The sequence below is a fragment of the Rhodofomes roseus genome (genome assembly GCF_022264815.1).
Source record: "Rhodofomes roseus strain CIRM-BRFM 1785 chromosome Unknown C8Q71scaffold_9, whole genome shotgun sequence".
NCBI classification, from domain to species: domain Eukaryota; kingdom Fungi; phylum Basidiomycota; class Agaricomycetes; order Polyporales; family Fomitopsidaceae; genus Rhodofomes; species Rhodofomes roseus.
Window position 1 is genome coordinate 833,903 of NW_025952965.1, and position 23,433 is coordinate 857,335.

The window sequence follows — 23,433 nt, forward strand, 5'->3', positions numbered from 1 at the left end:
TGCCGAGCGGGACTTATCGCAGCGCACCCACCGTGCGTGCACCCTTCGTTGCGTGCGCGCACCATATGCAGCCACCCGTCTCCATCATCAGATCCAGCACCGTCCCACATCTGCCGAGGCCCCATCCGCCCATGGGCATATGCATGTCACCAAAGAAGGCAGCGAACCCGAAGGTCCGTTGCCGCACTGCCCAGCTACATAACGCGGGACCGCCTCGGAGCGTCCCAGTCTCTAAACCCGACGTCCCCCCTCCTGCCAGGCTCGCCTGTATATAGCTCGCTTCACGCCCCCGCTCCCCGACTGTCCGACCATTCGACTCGAGGATGTTGACTCCGATTATACTCGTGGCTGGTGCCCTCGCCGCCAACTCCGTCACGGCGAAGCGGTCGCTCAGGGCTGCCCGCGACGCGGAGAGCTTGCTCAGCGCGCCCGCCGCTAGTAGCTGCAGTTCGTCCCTCCCTGCGTCCTGCCAAAATACCACCGCAGAGACGGACCTCTGCTGCTTCGAGGGTCTGGTACGACCTCCGACCTCCGTTCTCCTCGCCGTTGTCGTACTGACCACTACCTCGCTATAGGGTCTGATTCAACAGGTCCAGGTGCGTGATTCTCCTACTGGGGAACGCGTTGGACGTTCTGAGATGCTGTCGTAGTTTTGGGACACCGATCCGGTCACGGGCCCTTCGGACAGCTGGACGATCCATGGTCTCTGGCCAAACGAGTGCGTAGATGCCCTAATGCGTCGCGCTGGCTGACCTTACCTGGAATCATGTTCAGCTGCGATGGTAACTACCCCGAGAACTGCGACTCCTCGCGTGATTACACGGACATCACCTCGGTAAGACTGGCTGCTGCGTTCAACTACACAAATATATTGACGCGACACAGCTGCTTCAAAACCAGGGTGCAAGCGACACCCTGGACTACATGAACACGGTATGCTTCACGCTGGTTCCATCTGCAATTGAGCTTATGGGGGATGTAGTACTGGCTCAGCGATGACGAATCCAACGAGAAGTTCTGGGAGGTGCGTGTCGCTCTCCGCCCTCCGCTCCATACCTCTGACATGCTCCACCACGCAGCACGAATGGGACACACATGGCACGTGCTACACCACCCTGGAGAGTTCCTGCTTCAGCGACTATGAAACGGGCCAGGACGTACGCCCCATACAGCCCTCCTCTTGAGAACACACAATCTGACGTGCATCCTCGCCCGACAGGCGGTGACGTTCTTCACGACGGTCGTCACCCTCTTCAAGACGCTCCCGACGTACACCTGGCTCTCCAATGCGGGCATCACGCCCTCAAGCAGCAAGACCTACACGCTCAAGGAGCTCCAGGCGGCCGTCCAGAGTGCTGCCGGCGTACGTCTCGTCGTTCCCCCGTTCGCTCTTCTCAGATACTGATAGGACGGGCTTTAGGTGACCGCCTCGTTTGACTGCGATGACAACGAGCTCTACCAAATCGAGTACTGGTTCAACGCCCAGGGACCCGTCTCCGGCGGTGACTTCGTCGCCATTGGTGAGCTGCCCGCATCTCTCCGCAGGGACGTTGAGCAGCATGGCTCACAACATACCCAGATGCCTTCGAGGCCGGCTCGTGCAAGTCGAGCGGCATCAAGTACCTCCCGAAGGACGAAGACGATGCCTCGCGGAAGCGCTCGCAGATTCGGAAGCGCAAGGCGAGCAGGGAGACGAGGCGCCGCCGCTCGGTCAAGAAGATCGCCGACGAGGTTTGAGTACGGCTCTGACAGGCTCGATACATGATGGACAACTTGTGAAGATGGACGGTATGTGGTAAAGAACAGGTGCATACGCCGATGTAACTCCATGTAGTACTGTGACCTTCTGTTGCTGCTGCTGCACCGTGCAAGGACAGGTATCAACATAGTCCTGTCCGAACTATGAACTTGGTTCGCACATGGAATACCTCCTTGGTAGTTGATCGAACCAAGTCTCCGCCCGTAAGTCAATCGTCGTAGTAGCGCTGCTTGACCACGTCGTAGCGCATCGCTTTGTGCCTCTCCGCGGAAGTATATTTGCTTCCGTGGGTGAGGACCGCCACAGTAGGACTCCTACGGAGGATGTGGCGGCACCAAATGGGATGGGCACCTCCCAATAAGGCAAGCCCACTTCCATTCTCAGCTTGTACGCTGCTACCCTCCACCTCCCCGGAACATCACATCACCCTTCGATTTCTCGTCATCACCCGCCAAGCGAGTCGCGTTCTGCTCGATCCAGTGCGTCGTGCCAGCGGCATCCCCCACGGCGTGCGCTGTCCAACGGTTCCCCGCCTGCCACGCTCCGTCAGACTTGGCGTCGTGGGATTGGGGAGGTGTTGCGCGAGCTGTCGCTTTGCGTGGGATTTTCTACAGAAGATGGTGGGGTTGTCGTTGTCTGTAGTCATGAGTGCCGTGAAATGTTGCCAGGGAGCAGCGGCCGGAACCGTATACAATGCTGCATCGATTCGAATCTCTCCGAGTCATCCACACACGACATACTGTCAACAACCTCAATCATGTCTGAGAATCATAAGGGGTGTACATTCAACTTGTCCTTCCTCGAGTTAGCGTTGATAATCGATCCGTCGCAGGTTACTCGCGGCCACAAGGCAGCGATGAACAACGCTAGCGTCTCCGAGGAGGCGAAGGACAACTCCCGCCGCACCCTCGCTGGATTTGAGGGCTCCGAGAACCCGGAGGACTTCAACGCTTCCGTGGCTAGCGAAGAGACGCACAACTATGACCCGCACAATGCATCTGAGCTCGGCGATCGCTTAATGCTGTGAGTACTGGCAGCAAAGTCGTCACCATATTCCATGACAGGCGTATAGGCTCTGCGCTTCAGTAAGTGTGGCCCTGAGGCCAGCGGACACCGCATTCTGGGATGCGATAAAGACATTGTAAGCCAACGTTTGTGTATTATAGTGCTGTTTTGACATCGTCTCTAGTCGTGAACACATTGCCTGTACAATGCGGTCTCAGTAATCGAGCGAGATAGTCCTTTCTCAACTACGATGGTGAGAACGTACCCTTCAGACGACCGTCGGCCACCATCATTTTCAATATCGCGCTCGATGTTATACTACAGGTCCGCCGAACTCGTCAGGAAATTCGTTCCGTCCGAGTTTCGCTCTGCAACCGGGAGATGTCCGTCAGTGTGCAACGCATCGTGAGCGGCGATCGACACTCACTGTAACGCAAGAATGTATCCAGATATGTATCAGAGGTTTCACCACAAGGCCAACAGAACACCATACCTCGGCTGTGTAATCGTCGAGTTCACGCCTATTGCGTCCCGGGATCGCATGAATTGAGAGACCCAGACAGTGAGCCAAGAGTGCTACTTACTGCGGCAATATAGTTAGCTTCGAGTCTGCCATTCAAAGTCAATAAGACTTACCTCGTCGCGCGCGTTCTCCCTCATCGAGGAGATGGTATCTCCGACTTTGTCTTTGAAAGACCCCCACTTGCTCTGCTGCTCCGAGTCGCCGGCGGGCTGGGCGCCGTCGTTTGACTGGCCGAGCTCCCCCGACTTGGACGCATCGTGACGAGGCTGTTCGATGACAAGTTAGAACATGACGTGGCCAATGTACACCAGACTCACGTTTGAAACGTGCACTTGGTCGGCCATGGCGCAAAGCGGGTTCAACACTAGTAGTCGTCACTGAGTCAAGAGAGGATGAAGGTGTGCGAGTGGCCGCGGGTTTGATCCTCTTATACGCCGAAGTTCTTATGTGAAGGGAGACATAACTTAAGTTGACTGTTTGTCTCACAATCAGGACGTAGCGCAGAACACGTCGAGTCAACTCTTCACACCAGCACATCCCGCAATGGTAAGTGACCTGCCTATCTGGGAACGACAGACGCCCGATAACCACGACGCAAGCCTGTTCGCGGGTTGCTCTTACTTAGCCAACCCTCAGCGCTCAGCGCTCAGCCGTCACTTGTGCGTCGGTCTTCAGACTCTTCCATCCACACGATGACTGTCTTGTCCGTTGTGCTCTGTGCTTGCAAGTCTGAGGCTGACCTGGACATCGTGAACGCCAACATAAAGCCTGCAGCCGCCTAGTGAGGCGGCCTGCTGGGGAGTGACTTTGACAAGCTACAAGCCCGAGGAATGCGAATCAAGACATGACCATGTTCATGAAGTTAGTACTGCGGTACCTTGCCTCATCTACGTTGATTTCTTGGCCATATATGGCACTAATAACATATGAACCTACTTGATCATGGCTCAATTGTGCCCTTGCCATCATTCGAACCTCGCGTCCTGATAGCCATGTCCGGCCGCACGTCCTCGCTCGTCGCGCTTTTCACATTGAACACATGGATGGTGTCTGCACCTGGCGAGGTGGTCTCGCGTGGGTACGTCTTGGCCCTCTACTGTAACATCGTTGCCATTGATCACATAGATACATAGATGAAGATGCTCAAGAAGAAACACCGCGATGCCTTCAATGCCGCGCCCGACGTGGACTGGCCAGGTATCGGCCTGTATCGGCTGGGTGCGCACGGACGGCGAGGGCCCAGGTGACTGCGTTCGTAAGCATTGATGATGTTGGCCACTGTAAGTCTTTCGACCTATGTTATCTCTTATATATATGGACACACGTTCTGATCGCTTTCTGTCTGCGATATGCGCAGCAGCAGAGTGGCACCGCGAGAAGGCGTATAGGGAGATCCTTCTGAAGTGGCTGAAGAACCGTAAGCCTCATAGGATGCTGACGTGTTGAAGAACCCCTCTGAGCGGCATTGATACTCTGCCTTTCGTAGCGGTCTTGCCATTGGCATCCATGGCCTAATACGACCGCCCTCCTCCACTCCAAAAAGGTCGGATTTGCGGTCGGCCTACGGGAGACTATCCATCCTAGCTACTGGTTGATCTCAGGTATATTCCGAGCGCTGAGTGTGCGTAAATTTGGAGTGCTAGGCCCCATTGGCTTGAGAAACAGATCTACACCATTCAACGAAGTACTGTCACTACTGCATGGTATTGACCTACAGCCTCCTTCCTCAATTCAAAGTCACGTACATACCAGGCTGCGCAAAAATTACTAACGCCGGACTCGGACCCTAGGCTATCGGCCTCGAACATTCTGCATTGTACGGTATTGGACTCAATGAATGAGGCTCTTCTTCCACTACGGAGCGCTTCCCGCAAGACAGCTTCCTGCGATAACAACGATGAATAGGAACAAACGCGCTGCACTGTATTATCCCTCGGAAGCGTCTCGCCAGGGCTGAAATTGAAAGGTGCGAGGTTCTATTGGGTGTATTTCCAGCCGCGTGTCTATAGCTATCTGCTGTCCGATCGTGTGCATAAGACACTCAAAAGACACTCAACCGGCCCGAAATGTCATGATTCCAGCATTTCATTGGGGACAGCCTCGTGGTGTCGGTGAGTGTCGATCATCCTTCTTGTTACACGTACGTATCTGAGTTACCGCGGTGATACCGACACTCATCGCGCCAGTAGGGTGCCAGGCACTGTACCGGATGGCACTTCAGCTCGGCATATGGCCTTGTCTCATAGTGTACCAATTGAACGACACTTCCGCCAATTCGGAATGATGAGCACTGTACGAGTGTCAGCGAAGTGTTCATTATGGCAATCTCATCCGCCGCCAAACGCGAGCTGGGTCGTCGGTATCCTAAGTGGGGACTCATTAATGACATATCCTCGACGATAGGTGGCTCACCTGGAACGCGTCGCTCCGTAGGACCTGAAAGACCTGCATAATCATACATGGGTCATCGACTCAAAGAAGGTGAGTTAGTTCATGCAGCGACGAACCTCCGCCACTCCTATGCCTGAGTTGGATGCTGCAACCCCTTCACATCATATGTGACGTTCATTGGACGTTCATGATGATATCGAACACCAGTCGCGGAGGTGAAATGGACGCGCACGAGGTGAATCATGTGGGCAGCGTTCGCGCGATGAAGAGTACCTGTTGAACGGCACGACACTATAGTAACTGATATCGAGAGTGGCCGACGTATACGGGCTGCTAACTTTCATAGCAAGTTAACTTATGGATCTGATGTTCAGCAACCGGGTCCGGGAGATGTCTTTAAGCTTTGAACAAAGACTCGCGCGACCGAAGATGTTGAAGTTGTCGCCGTTACAGGGACGAGCGTTGCCCTGCCGGCGGAAGCAGTGGGTAATACTCCGCTTCACATTGCAATCACACCATTGACCGACTCCGACTGTTGGATAACGGCAGCGACAGAGAAGTGGCTGGAAGTGGGTGCACGACCCGGACTTTGTCCACGCTGCCCTCTGTACCATGCACAGGGCAAAGCTCCGCTGGGCATGGGCATGTCACCTGCCTCAGGGAGCGTACCCGCTGTAAGATCATGTACACGTACGGTTGAACTACCGTGAGAAGGATGTTCCAAGTCTCGAATTCCGCTCGTCCCGGCCAGACTCAGGCCACGAGGGGCAGGTGGAGAGAGTGTGGGCGTAGCACAAGAGAAACAGCCTAATCCGCCAACACACAATCAAGAAACGCCAGAACCAACTGTAACCTTGGCCGCCTGACCAGGCCTAGCTCGGCAGTAGAGATTGAACTGACATAAACGACGAAGCACTGGCGAAACTACGCCTGGCCGCCCGCACTGGGGAAGATGACAGAAGCGCAGTATATGGAGAGGTTGCGCCCATTACAAGCTCTAGCCGGCTGAGAAAGGCGCACATCTGAGTGGAGGATAAGTCATTTTGCAGAGGTATGACGGTGCCAGGACGGAAGTTGGATGGCCATACCGAACTCCTCCCCGGCTCGATCTGCGCTTCTGAATCTAAGCAATGTGGTGCACTACGTGCCCTAGATTTAACGCTTTGCTAGCGGGCGAGTGTTCCACGGACACGATTCGAATCAAGCTGACAGCAATAATCATGCCAGTAATGGAGGTCCTGTTGAGCTCTGGGGAGCAACCCGAGAAGCTTCAAGCATTGACGGCCGTTCCTCGGCCTCATACCGGCCAGTACAGAGGCACAGCAGGAAATGCTCAGCCCGACTGCAGAGAATCTATTAGGAATCTATCAGAGATGTCAGTTGGAACGTACCGAATGGTGTTACGAGTACCATGCCAGTGCAGGCGGCTCGGAGACGTCACGGTAATAATGGCTGATCCTCATGGACGCTCACGAACACCATCCAGCTATATGGCATGCGGAGCACGCAATAGGAACTACAAACATGAAGGATCAGCGAAATTGTACATAGCAGCGTCCGCTCGATAGTTGCGTTAGGTAACAAATTGCGATGCACGTTGATCGAGGGTGCTCACCAGTTGCTAGTATGACGACGAACCCGTCTAGTATTAGCCGCTAGAACACAGGTGGGGCGATTTGTGAGGGGGGCGACAAGCTTGTACGAACGAGAGGAGCATGCTGATTGAGATCGCAGAGCTAGACAAACACGTATGTAACCAGTGATCGACGTCACTCGCCTCGTGAAACTACGAGGATTCGAAGCCTCCATCAGCATCAGACTGGCCGTGCCTCGACTAGGAATAGCTTACCTGCATAGTTATGTCTTGGTTATGTCCTAGACAAGTGTTCTGTACTCACGATGGAGCACAGAAGACGGGTGATCAGGCCAGGCGCCGTTCTGCTTTCAGTTACGCGTAATCCGTCGAGCAGAATGTGTGTGACAGAAAACGCGTATTACCATGTGCGTGTGTTTGCTGCTCATCGTGTGCGTTGACAAAGGGACCCCGTCCGCTGCGAACGTGCAGCGCTGTTCGGCTGGCTGGCTGACATGATGTCAAGCAGGGTTCTGAATAATCCGGGCTTGGTCGATAGCAGGCCGGAATCGAAGGTGGTGACCGATGGCGACGGTGGTGTTGTGCTAATTGGAGGCGATGGCCACCGTCTGGACGAGTCCGTCGTGGAGAGCGGTGGCCTCGTCGTTCCGCAAGACGCTGTGGGCGTCGGCCAGGCACCGGCAAACAGAGCAAGAAGGACGAACACGGCAAGCTTGAAGCAGAAAATGGGGGAGTGATATGTGCGATGGATGAGCGCACGGCATGCCGGCACTTGCCACAGCGCGCCCTCTCACACCATCGCCGGCGGCGAGAAGGCGGGAAGCAGCGGCGGCGGCAGCCACGCGACCGAATCAGATAACCGTCGGCGCCGTCGCGCCCAAAAGAGGCCAACGCTCGCCGACGGCGGGCGCCCGAGCTCCGGCCGTCACTCGATAAGGCAGCCAGTGACGTCACCCGTCTCGAAAACCAAAGAGCTCCGCCCAAAACGGCAGCCGACGGGCTCTTCAGCACAGACGCGTCAAACGCCTTTGTTCAGCAACGCCCATCATCTCCTGACTTTTGTGTTGGGGACCTTCTTCTCGCCTGCAGAACATATATAAAGGTGCGTATCTCTGTCGTGCTTGCCACCATACCGTCACCCGCACATACCCATTGCCAACCCTCTTGTCGACGCCACCCGTTACACACTTCCAACCATGGGCGACATCATGACTGACTATTTCCCTCGCACCATATCAGAAGACCAAGGCTACCACTCCGAAGACATGCCTGACGAAGTCGTTCCGAATGGTGCGGCGCCCCCGCCGAACGAGCCCACCAAGACCAAGGGCATGCCCAACAAGATGTCTCTCAAGTTGTCTCACTTGCCTAGCAAGAAGGACATCAAGGTTGTCTACCCACGTACGCCTTCATCTGTACGTGTCTTGCTTCCATCACTGCTCCGTATCTCTGTTTCGTACATACTCCCGGCTTGTACCTACCCTGTTCACCTTATCTCACTCCGAATAGTCGCTTGCTGCGTATGCGCGCTCGGCGCATACACTCGCCTTTCTGCTATGTTGGTCGACCTTACGGATGCCCGTATGCGTACTTCACCGTCTCCTGTTGAATCCATCTTCATAAGGTGCAAACGTGCTGACACCACGACGCTAGATTGACCCCAACAACCCGCCATGGCCCGCATTCCGTGGCTATCACACGTACGTACTCACTGATGCAGTAGCTCTTTCGGCGTCCGGCTCACAGAACGTGCGCAGGTACTCCTTCGCATATGCCACAATGGGTCACCGTCTGCCAACCATCCTGGGCAAGGCCATCGACGATGTAATCGAGACGCTCAATCAGGAGTCTGAGGAGGACCGTGTCAAGGACCTCGTCGAGTGCATGGAGCGCATGGACAAGCTCAAGGTTGATCTTGAGTCGCACGCCAAGTTGCGCCCCGTCATCGACGATGGTGAGGCGGACGTCGCGCTCTGGAACAAGGAGATTGCGAAGTTCTTCCAAGGTCAGTAGCTTCTTTCTGCACCATGTTGGGCAATACCGCTGCCATTTTTGGGTTCTCCGTAGGAACGTAATTACTTACTCTACCGAACAGGGAAAGACTTCATGAATGCCCCGTGGCTGTTTGCCGAGGCATACAAGTATCGTCGACTTCGCGAATGCTTTAGCGTCAGCAAGCACTGGCGACACTACGACGTGTTCTTCCGTCAGAAGGTATGGGTGCATTGTCACCTTCCTGGATCGTCCCCATTCATGACTTCTCTACAGTGTGACACTTTCTCTCGGTCCGGTGATGCTGTATTCGAACTCTCAACGCGTTTCATCGAGCCATTCAAGCACAAGGAGGGAATGTCCGACACGGAGAAGCTCGAGGCGGAGCGCTTGATGTTCATGGAGTTGACGCAAGGTCTGTTCCGCTTCAATGGCTTCAATGTCTGACGCTGACATAGTTACTTCAGTCTGTCTGTGGGGGAACTCGACTGACTTGTCCCTGCTCATCAATATGACTGAGGAGCAGATCAAGGCCTTGCAGTCAACTGGCGGCGAGAACCTTGCTGCAACCGAGAAGAATATTCTCGGGAATGACATGGCTCGTCTCTGGGAAGTTGTCAATGGTCTCAGAACGAACACCGGCGGTCGTGTCGATTTTGTGCTCGATAATGCCGGCTTTGAGCTCTACTGCGACTGTGTCTACGGTACGTGACGAACCCACGTGTTGCACTAACATTCAGCCCTGATCCTTTTCTTACAGCGGACTTCCTGATTCAAAGTGGGTTGGCGAAGCAGGTCCGCTTCCATGGGAAGCGGTACCCGTGGTTCGTCTCGGACGTGACCAAGAAGGACTGGAACTGGCTGCTCAACTCGATGGTGTACGGTCATCTGTTCCCGAAGGTCTCTGACGCCGAGATGGAGAGCTTGAGACGCTTGGGCCTCCGATGGAAGGTGAGTGAACGTTCCGCTCGGTGTGCGATACAGTGCTGACAGAGTGTTGCAGGAGTACGAAAAGGAGGGCAAATGGGTGTACGAGCAACACCCATTCTGGTGCACTGGCTACACCTATTGGGACTTGCACAGCGAGGCTCCGGATCTGTTCCTCCACCTGTCGAAGTCGGATCTCGTGATCTTCAAGGGCGATCTCAATCACCGGAAGCTCACCTACGATTGCGCTGCTCCGCCGTCGACCGAGTTCGACATCGCTATTGGCCCGATGGCCTCTGCGGCTGGTGCCCCCCGTGTCTGCAGTATGCGGACCATCAAGAGTGATGTCGTTGTTGGTCTTGGTCCGGAAGGCGATGCACTCGCTGACAAGCTCGAGAAAGAGGAGCCTGGCTGGAAGATCAGTGGCAAATATGTGCGTAAGACAGGTGGAGCGACAGTAGCTTGTGTGCTGACGCATGTATCTCTGTAGGCCGTCGTCCTGCTCTCCGAGGGCCGTCCTGGAGAGAAGGTCCGCTTCGCGTAAAGCAGCGCGAGACGAACGTCAACATCATGGAAGGGAAACGGACTGCGATGAAGCAGAACTACTGGATGTCAGTATTAGATGGCTTGAGCACTGTTTTATACTCTACCCACTTGTATTCTCACAATCGCCCGCCGCGCTCTGTATCATGCACCTCTCGCTTTCGCGTACCTAGGATTCCTCTCCGCAGGTCCTGTATATCACGTAGCATGCACTTCGAACGCAAGTTCAATCATTGCCGCCCGAATGTTGTGTGCGGAGCAGGACGGCGGCTATGAATACAATCAAACTGAAGGCTTAAGCTGTGACTTCTACTACCCTATCGACCTCCATTGCGATCCCATCGTTTCCCTCGGGATCATCTAGCTCGTCGAACAAACCACCATCCATCTCACCGAGCAGGTAGTCGACTACATAGCTGTCTTGGAGCAGACGTTCCATCCTCGCAAGGTGGCGCTCTGTGTAAGGAATGACAGCCTCGACCCAGTCCTTCAGACCGGTGGCACCTCGGCCTTCGCCCTTCGCGCCGATGCTGACTGTGAGTGCGCCATCGGTTTCTGAGACTCCTGCACCCGAGCTGAGGTCGTCACCAAACGCCTGGGATATGTCGTCTGCCGGCCGAAGCTTTAGCAAAGCGTGCAATACGCGCTGTGCAACGGCGCTTGTCTTTGCGGTTGCATTCCATAAGCGGATGTAGCGCAGGAGGCGGGTGAGGTCGGAGGCCGCGAGCGTGCGGAGGACAGTGTCGACTGAAGGATGGCCGGAGAATGATGGCAGGTGTGATTCTGACTCTTCGGCGGACTCTGACTGGATGGCCCTGAAAAGGCTGAGCAGACGGCCGGGCTGATCCATCGCGAGGGCGAGCTGGATGGCGTTGCGGTAGTCGTGCAGGGTAAGGTAGTTCATGAAGTCTTGCTCTCTGCGGTGAGTTAATGTTAGGATTGGCCGGGCGGGGTAAAGCTGAGCGCGGTTGCTTACTTTTGCACGAGCTCTGCGCGCTTGGACTCTTTCTCGAGCTCTTGCTCTTCTGTGCAGTCTTGCCAAAACGTGACGACTGAATCCGCTGCTCCGGAGACAATCATCGACTCGTCCTGGCTCACAGCGAGCGCCCAGACCTATGTTGTTGGTGGCTTAGCCTTGGCATTCAAAACGAGAAGCGTCGAGCAGGCTGGGCTTACCTTGTCTTCATGATTGTCCATCGTGGATACGCACTCTTCGTCCCGGACGTTCCATAACTTGACCAGTCCGTCACTCGCAGAGCTCACCAACTGCATCCCCGCATTCACGAAGTCGACCCTTAGCACCGAATTCGTGTGGCCCTCAAACGTCTTCAAGCACGTGAAGTCGTCCAGGCTCCAGAGCTTGACCGTCTTGTCCCCGCTGCCCGTCGCGAGCACGCGCTCGGTGCGCCCGAAGCGCACGCACCACACGCCGCGCTTGTGGCCCTTGCACGTCCCGAGGAGGCGCACCTCGCCGCGCACGCTCGCGCCCGTGGCGACGTAGTCGATCTCCCAGATCTTCGCAGTGCGGTCTTGGGAGCCGGAGGCGAGCAGCCGGTTGTTGGGGGAGACGTCGAGCGAGTTGATGTCCTTGTCGTGCGCTTTGTGTGTGGTCAGACTCTTCAGCTTGAGGGTACGTGGCTCCTCGTCGTCTCCATCTGCGCCGACTCTACTGAGGGTGTGGGATATTGGTACGTTCGATAAGTCCCACATCTTGATCGTCCGGTCCTGGCTACCAGTGAACATGAAGCGCAATTCCGAGTCCGTCTTCCGCGACATAGCGATCGCGCCTACGCTCTCGGCATGTCCTTCACACACGGCGACGCATCCCCATTCTAGGACGGCAACACTAGAGTCTCCCAAAGCCACCGGGGCCCATATGCGTGCTGAACGATCCTTGCTCCCGCTAGCAAGCACGCGCCCACCCGCACCTTGGTCGAGGCAGAGCACGATCTCGGAGTGGCCAGTGAGTAGGCGCGCGTCGAGGGAAGACGTGGAGTAAATTCGGATGAGGGAAGAGTTTGTCGCGAGTGCTATATGCGTGTCGGTGAGCTTCGAAGACGATGCGCTCGCTTGCGGGGGCAGGTGAGGCGAGAGGAAGGTCGCGTCGACGATTTCGTCGTTGAAGCCGATTAGCTGCTGCGTGAGGGACTTGCTGGTGAGAGAGTGGAAGAGGATGTTCTGGTCCGCGTGCACGGAGACAATCGTGGACGTGGCAGGAACATAGCTAGGAGTTTCGGGTCAGGGCTGGAAACGTTCACGAAAGCGAGCGTACTTACATGCTGTCAACAATTTGACGTTGTTCCTCTTGATCATCGCCGCCGTCGTGTTCGTGACCCAAGGTGAATAGCACTGTACCTTCACGCGCGTCCCATATGCGCACGACGCCCTTTTGGCCACCCGTATAGAAACGGAGCTTTCCAGGTCCCGATGGGGAACCAGCTAGGTCTTCGTCCGGCCGAAGGAATCCTACAGCCTCTACGCGCTCTAGGACAGGGACAGTTTTGGCGAGGGTGGGGGCGAAGGCCGTCTCTTTGCCCTTCCCTTTGCTACTTTTGCTTTTGGTGGCGGAAGAAGCCTTGGATGAGATATCCCACACAAGCACAACGGAGTCACGACCTCCGCTGACGAGCCATTTACCGTCGGGAGATACGTCCAGACCACGGGGAACGGAGACATGTCCTTCGAGTATGGCCTCAGGCTTCAATGCAGCACCTGTTCTTGCGGTGATTGCTGATAGGTCGAAGATACGGATGCGCGTGTCCACAGAGCCGGTGATTAACTGCATCTTCGTCTCGCGCTCCACCGCCGAAGGATCGAACGGATAGTTGAAGGCAAGAGCGCTGACCACACCGCCGTGTCCCTTGAAGACGTGCGTGACGTACCCGCGAAGGATGTTCCATACCTTCACGGTTCCGTCCGCGGAGCCGGATGCGAGGTATGTGGACGTGGGGTCGGCCTTGCAGACATGGACAGGCGCGTCGTGCGCACGCGCAACCACCCTGATCGGATGTACACGTTTAGCCAATGATTCATCTGATGACGGTACCTCATATATGCGCAGTACGAGTGCCGATGTGAAGAGCATCAGGTGCGTGGAGGACGGCGTTATACACAACGAGGTAATGGACTCTGTGTCCTGACAAGAACGTCAGTATCCCCTCACAATATCGTACAATATACGGACGCACCCCCGAGAACCGACAAATCTCTCGCCCCTCTTTTATATCTGTCATGAGGACCTCCTCGCCCACGCATGTAAAGAGCCTGGTCCCATCTTGAGAGATGGCTACCGGGCCCTCCGTGTGCAGAGGGGCGATGACCCTGGCCTTCTTGAAGCTAAACAGCAACAGTCAGATGCATATGCGCATGATACGGACACGACATACGTTGTTTTGAGTTTGGGACGTGCTGAAGACGCCATGGTGTATGGTTAGCTTACGGGCGCTTACCGTCTGCCAACTTTTTCGCGCCGGGAGCGGTTGTTTGCGTCTGTTGACCAACAGCCTCTACCGGCAGACGCCCGGGTCCGGGATCCAGCGCCCGATCGAGGCACCGTATGCGTATGATCCCGGGCGTCTAATGAAGGGGCCACGGGGTGGGCGCTTGGGGGCGTGGACATGCACACACAGCGTGCCCTTGCCTGCTCTTGCGTGCTCGCGTCCCCCACTGCCCTCCGCCGTCTCGCGTTTCGCACCCGTCGGCTCTGGTCAGACGACGTCACTCGCACTGCGGCCTTTGAGCGTGCGAAGAGAGCCGTCGGACGCCGCGGAACCCCAGATTAACTCAAGCTTCATCTGTCAGATTCGCTCGCGGCGGCGGACGTGCGCATTTCAACTAATCCCCCATATGCATGGGCGAATACATATACATAGCGATGTTGTTCAGGCTCTGTCGTCGTGTCTGACAGAATAGATTGAGGAATGGGCGGCATTCCCACCTGCGTGTGAGTCTCACGACTGTACATTTCCCCTTGTTGACGGTGAACTCCCATAGACCTGTCGTCTTGAGTGCATGCGTGTTTTCTGTATTGAAGCGACGTTTGGGCATGAAGGATGCTTTTATTGGATCATGTCGATGTAAGTTGCCATAACGACTACTCAGGTCATAGATCGGTACTAGTAGGCATGTATGAATCCGCTCTCCGAAGTCGCCGAACAGCCAGACATCGTTTTATCCGGTATTAACAAATGTATCAAACAGCTGGGACCCTACTGACGGCCCATGACAAGACGCAAACACAAGGAGCGAACGATACACGAGGATGAACCAAGACGAATGTACAGACCGGCCCATAAGGAGAGCGTAACCAAAAGGGAGAATCCGGTGTTGAGTAACACAACCTATGTGAGTCATGAGAAGCATGCCTATCCAAGATAATACAACGGTCCCTGTAATTGTCATGGCCTGGATGACGTGTACCCCGGTGGTCTTCTCTGCAACTGGTATGCTCGGAGCGCGTCCTCCGCCGCCAGCCTGAGCCGCGCCTCGTCCTCCGCGATGTGCTCCGCGTCCCGCCGTCGCCTTATCTCCTCCTCCAGCCGGTTCTCCAACACCTTGACTGTTGACCTCGCTCTCGACGTATCCGCCTGCGACTCTGACAGTTGAGCAGACAAACGGAGCGAGGCGTTGACAGCATCAGTCGATTGCCGCCTTAGGCCGGCCATCTCCATCTTCAACCGCTCGATGAGAGGGTCTCCCGCCTCAGAACTCCTGAAAGTCTGTCCTTCTGGGCTTTTGTATGCTTGTCCGTCGCCGCCTCGGTACAGCTGGCCATCAGGGCCTCTGTACGCTTGTCCTTCGGACACTCTGTACGACAGCCCCTCCGAGCTCCTGTACGATTGACCATCGGAGCTCCTGTACGATTGGCTATCGGACGCCCGGTACGCATGTCCGTCCGAGCCTTTGTACCCTGGCGGCGGTGGAGGTTCCGGGCCTTTGTAGGGTTGTGTTTCGGGGCTCCTGTGCGTCGGGTTGCTTGCGTAGGACGAGAACGCACCATAGAGGGCGGGTCTGCCGCTCACAGAGGATAACGAGTGAGGAGGGTGTGAACTCGACGTCGAAGGCTTCTGTCGAGGGTCGTACTGGTATGGTGTGTCCTCCGCGCTGTCGTAGTCCGACATTCGCGTACCCTCCTCCTCCCACTCCATATCGTCCTCGTCCTCGTCTTCATCGTAGTACTTCGCAGAGCGTAGCGTAGATCCTTGATTGAACGACCTACTGTCCACGGGGCGCAGCGTTGCGATGGGAGGGTCCTGCAAGCGATACTCCGACTCGGCAGTTTGCTCCCGGACCTTCGGAAACGGCGGGGCTGAGGTCGGTGCTGATGACTGAGCGGAGGACGGAGCTGAGTTAGTGGCGGAATGGGGTGTGGGAGGCTGTGCAGAGGGTGATATTGAGGGCGGTCGTTGCGGTGGTAAAGACGGTGTTACCGAGGGTGCGGAGGTCGAATGCGGGAGCGGGGGCGGTATGGGATGGTGAGACAGCGGGTGCGGCAGCGATGTATGAGAAAGCGACTGAGGGAGAGACGGGTGTGAATGCGAAGGTGGGACAGAAGGCGGTAATGACGTTTGCGCCGAGTGCCCCAGCGGGGCTTGCAGCGCGTCGGTTTCGAGAGGGAGGTTGTTTGCAGGGGCGTCCTTGTTGGCGCGGCCTCTCTTGCGTGGTCGCTTCGTCCCCGGGGGAGCGTCGAGGTTGACGGTCCAGTACGACCCAAAGCCTGGGTCTGTTGCTGGCCGCGGTTGGCGCTCAAAGAGTCGATTAAGTGATAAGTGATGCCTCACTGATTGCTGGAGGGGGGAGGACGAGACGTCTCAACCCTGATAGACGAATGCATGAGGAGTAGGCTGGATATTCACCTTCCATGCCGGCCCCGCCGTCTTGTAGTACGGATACTTTTTCTCCATCGCCGCGTATATCTCTCGAATTGTGAGGCGTCTCTTGGGGCTGCCGAGGATGGCACAGCGGAGGATGACGGGGAGGGTGTGTTGTGGACGACCATCGGTGTCGGGGAGGCAGGTCAAGGTGTCGGGGCAGTTGGGGTGTGGCTCATGCGGCGTGATGGAGATATTGGTCTGTCCATAGTAGTTCTCCTCGACGGTGCGCTCGGTGGAGATGGTCGCTGGCGGCGAGGACGTCGTGCTTGCGGGCGAGCCGTTACTGTGAGCTTGTGTGACCCTGGCAGGCTGCATCAGCCGAGAGCGGGGCCGCGATAGGGACGGGGGTGGAAGACGTGGCCTCAGACTCACCTGCGGTTGTACTCATATGTGCTCTCGGGATTGAGAAGGTTGTTGAGGGAGGTCATGGGTGGTTGCATGCAGCGGACCCCCGCTGGCGAGGGTGGCTGTTGAGGAGGGTCGGACAGGAGATTGTGGATAGGTTGTGGTTGTGGGTCCATCGCCTTTACATCGCACGCCTATTGTGCTCTATCAGATCCGCAACTCCGATTCTCAACATTGACGACGCCCGCGTGGTGCGCCCGTTTAGGCAGGCTTTCCGACGCTCGCTACTACCTTGTCTGGCGTGGGGGTCCCACCACCACAAGAGCGGGCTTCGTATATTATCATGCGGGCAGTGCGATTCCGCTGTGATTATCTCGTCTGCATCATATCAACACCAGTCACTCTTCGGCACTCCCGGTCATGCGAAGGCTACACCCGCTCACTCAGCATCACCTTCCCCCACCCAGCCGCTTCCCACAAGGCCCACCCAGCGCTGCGTCTCCGTGTCTGGTGTCCTCCGAGATGACGCCCCAAACGTAACGCGAGCGCGATTCACCCCTGTGCGGAGCGAGAGGGTCTGGCCTGGACCTACTTGGGACCTACTGTCACCCACGCTATTGGCTTCTTATCGCGTCGTGCCGAGTTGTCGTCTCGGAAGTGAACTCAAACAGCAATCAGAGCTTGGGTGACTCATATTTTACATACATTCCAGTCGCCAAATATCTCTGTGCGCCGCCCTCGCCCATTCAAGGCAATCCCCTGCCTTTCCTCTGCAGCGCGATACTGTGGCTATATCCCAACCTGGCTATCCAATGGCAATCCATCTACGCCGAATGAAGCCCACCGGATGCAGACTGCGTTCATTTCAAGGGGCTGTACGGTAGCGGCTCCAGTATTATCGCATCCATCAGCATGGAATACTCGGCCGTCTGGCGTCACGGCGGTATTAGGTTCTGTATCCAGCACCCTGTGGAAATAGCTCACCTTCGACACAGTCTCGGCCCATCCATCCAGCTTCCAAGCCTTCTCCCGCGTCTCCTTGCGGGTCTGAAGGTCACTAGAGAAGACAGCTGATCATACGGCTATGAGAACGGACATTACTCGGTAACGTACGGATATTGCCACATGTGATGAACTTGGTGAAGGCGTCCGACCTGGGAGAACCAAGCACCGACAGGTTCCACAAACTTTCGTCGGGCCTCGATCCCTTTGCGCCTATGAGGTCGAGAACCGAGATAGTTCATTAATACCGACGCTAGCGAATGGGAGATAAGAATGACCTACCAGGTATGTTCCCATTGAAGCAAGGTTCCCGGATGCAATTGATAGGTGCGAAGCTCGAAGATACCACCTTCAGAATGGGGCGGTGCCGTCGGTAATATCGCAAACTCCTGGTTCAATTGCGAGCTGCGGGAGACAAGATGAGGTAACATCTTTCGGTATGCTTTGATGTACTATCGTACGGCGTCCATTCAGTTGTCCGATCTGCGGACCTCAATCAGAGGAAATGGGGATTCACTCACGTCAGAATCTCGAATCTTCTTGGTGGTCATGTCATAACCCTTGTAGTTCTCGTATTCCAGAATGTGGACTGCGGCCGCGTCGCAGTCAGACAACGCTCACCCGGAGCGTAATGCTAGCACCTACCGAACGTATCTTGTTCCCCAAGAACAGTTTCCCAGCTACCCGTCAGCTTGACGTGCAGCTCCGGGTCGTCCTTGATGATAGAGTAATACTGCTCGCTACAGATGCGCCCGTGAGAGCAAGAACATGTGACGCTGGACACAACATACGCTGCCTTCCTGTACTCCTCGACGGCATCCGGCTTCACTTTGTGGACTAGGAATAGTATAGTTGGATTCAATGACACACTCATTCCCGTTATGACGGCTACTCACCCTCGAAGCCATGCACGTACTTCCCTCGCGCCACGACTCTCGAGTGTTGCTGGACCTGGACATCGCCCTCCTGCTTTGCCTCCGGAGATCCATGCAATATTGACTTCGTGAATGGCAAGGCAACCAGGCCAGACGCGTAAACACCTCAGCGCGTGCTAGCAGCGCGACGGCAACAGACCTGGACGGAAATGGCTCTTCTAGCCTGAGATGTCACGACGCGAGGCTTGAGTACTCGAGCACTGCGAGAAGAGAGCATACTGAAGCACCAGGGTAAGTAAAAGAGCGGACGAGTATAGAGGACAGCGAGGATGGCGGACAGCGGTAAGGTCGCTGGCCTCGCACGGCGCAGTGGCGGCGTTTGTGCGCAAGCGCGTTGCAACAGTCAGATGACGTGGGCGGGGTAAACGGGCGTCTATCTGCCACATGGCTCAATTGGCCAGGCGCTTTGGTCGAGGGATCGAGCCCGCCGCTTGCAAGAACATTTGGTCGACGACCTGCTCAGCCGCCTCGATATCCTTCTGTCCCTGAGCGGCGCACTATGGACGATGCTCTCCAACAAGTTAGGGCTTCGTTGAGCTGGCGGTCAGTCTTTCGCGCTGTGCAGACTGTCGCCGTCCCGATACTGTTGTCCATCGTGGTCAACTACTTCGCTTCGCAGCGGAAGCCAGAACCCCCACCCGCCCTCTACCTGCCAGTCCTAAAGGACATTGGATTCACCCCCAGAACGTACCCGGTGACATACCGTCTAGACTCAGTTGATTTTCATAGCTATGAGCGGGTATTGAACGTCACTACCAACGTCCCTGATACGACCGCCGTCATATTGAATTGGGCACGCTTCCCGAACGTCCTTCTCATCACATCTCTGTTATGCGGTCCCTGGCTGCAAGACACGATTGCAGGAGTTGTGATATGGAACAACAGTCCTAGGATCTTGACGTACGAAGTGAGTGCATTGCTCGTTGGTTCGTAATGTGTGCCCTGAGTGCTGGCTTCTAGGATCTCAAACATACTGGCTGTCCAAAGGATAAGCTATACATTCACAACGCACCGGGGAACGCGTACTTTCAGGGCCGCTTCCTGGGCTGCGCCGCGGCTAAGACACCATACTGCTACATACAGGTGAATGCGTGTCAGCTTGTCCAACTTACGCTTGTGCAAGCTCACATGTCAGGGTCATAGGATGACGATTACCTCGTTCGTGCAGAGATCATAAGGTCTCTGCGCGCTCGCCTCGCCAGCTCGGATGACCCTCACACCATTCACCTGCTTCCATCGCATGAACACCTGTCAAGCTCCCTGCGCGAGATTCACGTCCCTAAGCCAGACCCTTCATACATCTCGGACATTCACACGTCATTCGCATGGCTTGGCCACGGCTCCATCATGCATCGCTCCCAGGCAGATGAATTCCTGTCCTTGATGCGCTACCTGCGGGCTTCACCGGACGAGATGAAGATGGCCGACAACTACTTCACCATCCTAAGCAACCGCGTGCCGGAAATCTGGTTCGACCAAAGTTTTGGGCTCGGCGGTGGTAATGCTTTCACAGTCGGAGAGGAAGGGAACCAACGAAACGCAAGGCATACCGTCCGTCTGTCCTCCTTCGCGTCTGAGATTGCAAGACTCATCAGCTGGTCGGCATCTAGCTCAGGGCTACGCAATATCTGGATTCTCTGACGCGTTGTGGGGCCGCCTCATGTGGACCCGAAGCCCAGTCGAAACCAGCTAGAATGAAGATACCCTACCTCTCGTTGGCCGACCACCCACCCCGGTCCCGATTGTCGCGTGCAGCATGTGGCGGTGCCTCGTGTGTCCTCGAAACCAATATCAGACTGTTCCCAGATGCTATTATTCGCACCGCAGATAGCGCGGAGAAGATACTTACGATAGAGGAACAAAATCTCGTTATTTTGGGGACCGCCGGCAAGCAAGAGTACGAAAATCATCCGCTGTCGCATGCCGTGGATACCCGCCCAGATACGGCATTCCGGAGCTTCGCAAGTGAGTGATCACTATTCAACGGGCCCGAAGGGGTTACAAATTGTCGACATTGTTATCGGTTACAGATGCCCGGGCGGGCGATGTGATCGTCTTAGACGTCCTCGGGGATATCAGCGACGCACATGAATGGCAGGCAGTCGAGCTGGTCTGGCTCGTTGATGCGGATACCGAGGAAACATTGAATGCGAGCGCGTTTGATTATTCGATGGACAACCAAAACTGGGTAAGTTTTCGGTTTTTCCATTTGTAGCTTGTGCTGACTATCACGCAGCGGCAAACACTACACAAACCGCTCTGTGACGACGCGAGAGGACCGACACTAGGCGAGGACAATGGTGCTGGGCAGGCAATCCAACGAGAATGCAGTGTCCAAGTCGTTCTCGCCTCGACTGACTTGCATCTGCGAGCAACTGGTCGATATTTCCGAGCCAAGCTTCAAGAAGACCGACAGCGGCCTTGGACAATTTTCGAAGTGTGGCTGAGAGGGCTGTAGTTGCTGTGTAGAGGATTTTGCGCCCATACTGCTTCATGTCTGTCGCCTCAGTCTCAAGTACTCTTAGATTGGACAGCTCAAAGATGTACAAATTAGCTACAGCATAATAGAACCTACATATCAGCGACCATCGTGGGGCTTAAGCTTAATGTCGCGCTCTGGATCGACCTAGAATGGGAAGCGATCATGGACTCCTTGCTCATGATATCCTCTGCTAACGCCTTATCACATTTCACGCGACGTCCATTTCGAGCTATGGCAACTAAAAGTGAGCAGCCTCGTTTCGGGTCACAGGCGTGACAGATCGTGATTCAGATCTTACAGATCGTGATCTTATCTTACCATATCAGGCATGCAATCGCAGACCGGTGACACTCTGTCCACGCTGGGCCCCTTCGTTTGCTCAGGCCTGGCGATTATTATACTCAGAGTATTGCCGTCGTCTTTAAAACACAGAGCGATGAGATGAGTGCATGGGCGGGTGCTTAGTAGCTCATTTTGGCGAAGTTTGGGATTAGGCGCCCGTGCAGGTACTTAGTCTTGCGAGCGTTCTCAGTGACTCTCGCGTGCGGGTACTTGTCATTTGGATGTATCTACACACATACGGGAAAATATACATGGGCAAACCATGCTCCTTGAACCTCATATGCCAGTCATATCAGGTTTGGGCTCAGCGCTGTCACGAGTATTGTATGTAGATCGATCCTAGAATGAATTTTGTGACAAGCATTGGGAAGTCCACTGTCTTGTGCTGTGTAAGGATTGCATGCACGGCGGAAAAGGGAGCGCGTGGAGCGGGGATGAGTCGTCCAGGCGAGAGTGCAGCGAGAGGTGGAAGTAGTACGCGGCGAGTGATCAGATCAACGCGGGCGAGTGAAAGGCAAGTGCGAATAATTACTGGTGGTGACTCTGCGGGTGATGTAGACGTTCGCTCACAGCTTGTATACATGTAGATAATACAAACGACCCGGGTCAGAGGTCACAAGAGGAGCCTCGCAAACTTATCTATCGACCACTGTCCACCAAAGATTCACTACCGTACCTGCACGCTCCAGCAGGGCATTGCTATTCACACTGTAACTGCCCTGCATAACGTCGACCGCGGCCATCATCCGCAGGGTTGGGTCCAGTGAACAGCACCACCTCAGCGCCGCCGTCACAGTATCAGACATACACAACCTGCAGATGTCCGCACAGAGGGAGATGGTTGGGAGATGGGCAGGCGGCGCGCGTGGGCGGCGAGACATTGCGAGTGAGCGTACGCAAAGGTCGGAGCGGCCCGGGGGTGCACAGGAGTTGTAGGTGATGGTCAGCGAGAGGAGGCTGATCGCCTGGATGTGAGAAAGGGCGGATTCGCGCACCTCATGTTGGAGTGTTGAGAGTCGGGGACGTATCATGTGCAATGAACTTGAAGGAATACTCGAGTGTCCGCCCTGGTGCAGAGAACTTGATCTACAGGTCGAAGCCCAAGCCTAGTTACTCGGAGATGGCAGGGCAGGCATTGCAGCGCGAAGGACACACCGTAGATGTCCATGGTGAGCGGCACGCGGACAAGTGTCAGAGCGGCCGAGGAGTGGACAGGTGTTCGGAACGGACGGCGGACAAGTGCGAGAGCGGGAGCATGGTCAAGCGGAGAGCATCCGTGAACTTGAAGAGGCTGTATTCAAGTGCATCTACTTACTCACCGTGCATATACCGATAAACAACCCGCAAGTTTTCACCTCAACCACACCGCACAGGGCACCTCCTTACAATGTGTCGTTAAGTTTGGGGAGCGGCCGAGCGAGTGAGCAGGTTGCCGCTATCATTAGCGGTCAGCGCTACCCACCGCAACGGAAATGGTCCATCCTGAGGGTAATGAGCACAGGAAGCTGCCAGTCAGTGACGGATACACGGGTCAAAATGCGCGACCTAACTTACAATCCATGCACTGTTCAAGACATGAATATTTGAATGATAGCCACTATAGTCACTGCGGAGACCGTTGACCGAAGCGCTCGCAAGGCTGAGTACCCGCACGGGCGCCTAATCCCAAACTTCGCCAAAATGAGCTACTAAGCACCCGCCCATGCACTCATCTCATCGC

The 23,433-nt window shown here is 55.7% G+C and overlaps 7 protein-coding genes across 7 annotated transcripts; 4 read left to right on the forward strand and 3 right to left on the reverse strand.

The window, feature by feature from the left end:
• Window positions 1–323: 323 nt before the first annotated feature.
• C8Q71DRAFT_857556 (ribonuclease T2) lies at window positions 324–1,737 on the forward strand (the record flags this gene model as incomplete). The annotated part of the gene is made up of 10 exons (XM_047927421.1): window positions 324–515; window positions 576–596; window positions 651–718; window positions 775–835; window positions 886–933; window positions 983–1,024; window positions 1,080–1,157; window positions 1,220–1,363; window positions 1,421–1,520; window positions 1,580–1,737. 10 exons carry the CDS (start codon window positions 324–326, stop codon window positions 1,735–1,737), a joined length of 912 nt encoding a protein of 303 aa, XP_047779412.1.
• Window positions 1,738–2,516: 779 nt separating this feature from the next.
• Window positions 2,517–2,904, forward strand: C8Q71DRAFT_857557 (uncharacterized protein; the record flags this gene model as incomplete). The annotated part of the gene is made up of 2 exons (XM_047927422.1): window positions 2,517–2,782; window positions 2,832–2,904. The coding sequence occupies 2 exons, from the start codon at window positions 2,517–2,519 to the stop codon at window positions 2,902–2,904; spliced, it is 339 nt and encodes a 112-aa protein (XP_047779413.1).
• A 5,273-nt stretch (window positions 2,905–8,177) lies between these two features.
• C8Q71DRAFT_757411 (uncharacterized protein) lies at window positions 8,178–10,979 on the forward strand. The gene is made up of 10 exons (XM_047923678.1): window positions 8,178–8,374; window positions 8,512–8,687; window positions 8,926–8,972; window positions 9,030–9,277; window positions 9,368–9,486; window positions 9,541–9,679; window positions 9,732–9,968; window positions 10,025–10,215; window positions 10,268–10,624; window positions 10,682–10,979. The coding sequence occupies exons 2-10, from the start codon at window positions 8,538–8,540 to the stop codon at window positions 10,733–10,735; spliced, it is 1,542 nt and encodes a 513-aa protein (XP_047779414.1). The 5' UTR covers window positions 8,178–8,374; window positions 8,512–8,537; the 3' UTR covers window positions 10,736–10,979.
• A 1-nt stretch (window position 10,980) lies between these two features.
• Window positions 10,981–14,169, reverse strand: C8Q71DRAFT_907265 (U3 small nucleolar RNA-associated protein). Its single transcript, XM_047928947.1, has 6 exons — window positions 14,121–14,169; window positions 13,923–14,070; window positions 13,011–13,870; window positions 11,911–12,958; window positions 11,711–11,847; window positions 10,981–11,651 (listed from the first exon to the last, which is right to left on the reverse strand). Exons 1-6 carry the CDS (start codon window positions 14,153–14,155, stop codon window positions 11,030–11,032), a joined length of 2,850 nt encoding a protein of 949 aa, XP_047779415.1. The 5' UTR covers window positions 14,156–14,169; the 3' UTR covers window positions 10,981–11,029.
• Window positions 14,170–15,131: 962 nt separating this feature from the next.
• C8Q71DRAFT_796630 (uncharacterized protein) lies at window positions 15,132–17,035 on the reverse strand (the record flags this gene model as incomplete). Its single annotated transcript, XM_047925690.1, has 6 exons — window positions 15,132–15,500; window positions 15,756–15,951; window positions 16,026–16,109; window positions 16,300–16,520; window positions 16,590–16,908; window positions 16,980–17,035. 6 exons carry the CDS (start codon window positions 17,033–17,035, stop codon window positions 15,132–15,134), a joined length of 1,245 nt encoding a protein of 414 aa, XP_047779416.1.
• A 575-nt stretch (window positions 17,036–17,610) lies between these two features.
• Window positions 17,611–19,206, reverse strand: C8Q71DRAFT_834625 (NIPSNAP-domain-containing protein). Its single transcript, XM_047926416.1, has 9 exons — window positions 19,029–19,206; window positions 18,851–18,953; window positions 18,746–18,791; window positions 18,600–18,694; window positions 18,476–18,543; window positions 18,237–18,406; window positions 18,066–18,167; window positions 17,937–18,009; window positions 17,611–17,881 (listed from the first exon to the last, which is right to left on the reverse strand). Exons 1-9 carry the CDS (start codon window positions 19,104–19,106, stop codon window positions 17,813–17,815), a joined length of 804 nt encoding a protein of 267 aa, XP_047779417.1. The 5' UTR covers window positions 19,107–19,206; the 3' UTR covers window positions 17,611–17,812.
• Window positions 19,202–21,477, forward strand: C8Q71DRAFT_757421 (uncharacterized protein). Its single transcript, XM_047923679.1, has 6 exons — window positions 19,202–19,796; window positions 19,850–19,972; window positions 20,033–20,440; window positions 20,500–20,854; window positions 20,920–21,077; window positions 21,126–21,477. The coding sequence occupies exons 1-6, from the start codon at window positions 19,389–19,391 to the stop codon at window positions 21,345–21,347; spliced, it is 1,674 nt and encodes a 557-aa protein (XP_047779418.1). The 5' UTR covers window positions 19,202–19,388; the 3' UTR covers window positions 21,348–21,477.
• The last annotated feature ends 1,956 nt before the right edge of the window (window positions 21,478–23,433 follow it).

Coding starts and splice junctions, on each gene's coding strand:
- C8Q71DRAFT_757411 (XM_047923678.1), top strand. CDS start 8,538: ATGCCTGACGAAGTCGTTCCGAATGGTGCGGCGCCCCCGCCGAACGAG. Junction 9,278..9,367: donor GATTGCGAAGTTCTTCCAAG/GTCAGTAGCTTC, acceptor TCTACCGAACAG/GGAAAGACTTCATGAATGCC. Junction 10,216..10,267: donor GCTTGGGCCTCCGATGGAAG/GTGAGTGAACGT, acceptor AGAGTGTTGCAG/GAGTACGAAAAGGAGGGCAA.
- C8Q71DRAFT_907265 (XM_047928947.1), bottom strand. CDS start 14,155: ATGGCGTCTTCAGCACGTCCCAAACTCAAAACAAC. Junction 13,871..13,922: donor AGATTTGTCGGTTCTCGGGG/GTGCGTCCGTAT, acceptor CGTTCTTGTCAG/GACACAGAGTCCATTACCTC. Junction 11,652..11,710: donor CGCGCAGAGCTCGTGCAAAA/GTAAGCAACCGC, acceptor AACTCACCGCAG/AGAGCAAGACTTCATGAACT.
- C8Q71DRAFT_834625 (XM_047926416.1), bottom strand. CDS start 19,106: ATGCTCTCTTCTCGCAGTGCTCGAGTACTCAAGCCTCGCGTCGTGACA. Junction 18,695..18,745: donor GAGGAGTACAGGAAGGCAGC/GTATGTTGTGTC, acceptor GCGCATCTGTAG/CGAGCAGTATTACTCTATCA. Junction 17,882..17,936: donor GGGCCGAGACTGTGTCGAAG/GTGAGCTATTTC, acceptor CCGTGACGCCAG/ACGGCCGAGTATTCCATGCT.
- C8Q71DRAFT_757421 (XM_047923679.1), top strand. CDS start 19,389: ATGGACGATGCTCTCCAACAAGTTAGGGCTTCGTTGAGCTGGCGGTCA. Junction 19,797..19,849: donor CTAGGATCTTGACGTACGAA/GTGAGTGCATTG, acceptor GCTGGCTTCTAG/GATCTCAAACATACTGGCTG. Junction 20,855..20,919: donor GGCATTCCGGAGCTTCGCAA/GTGAGTGATCAC, acceptor TATCGGTTACAG/ATGCCCGGGCGGGCGATGTG.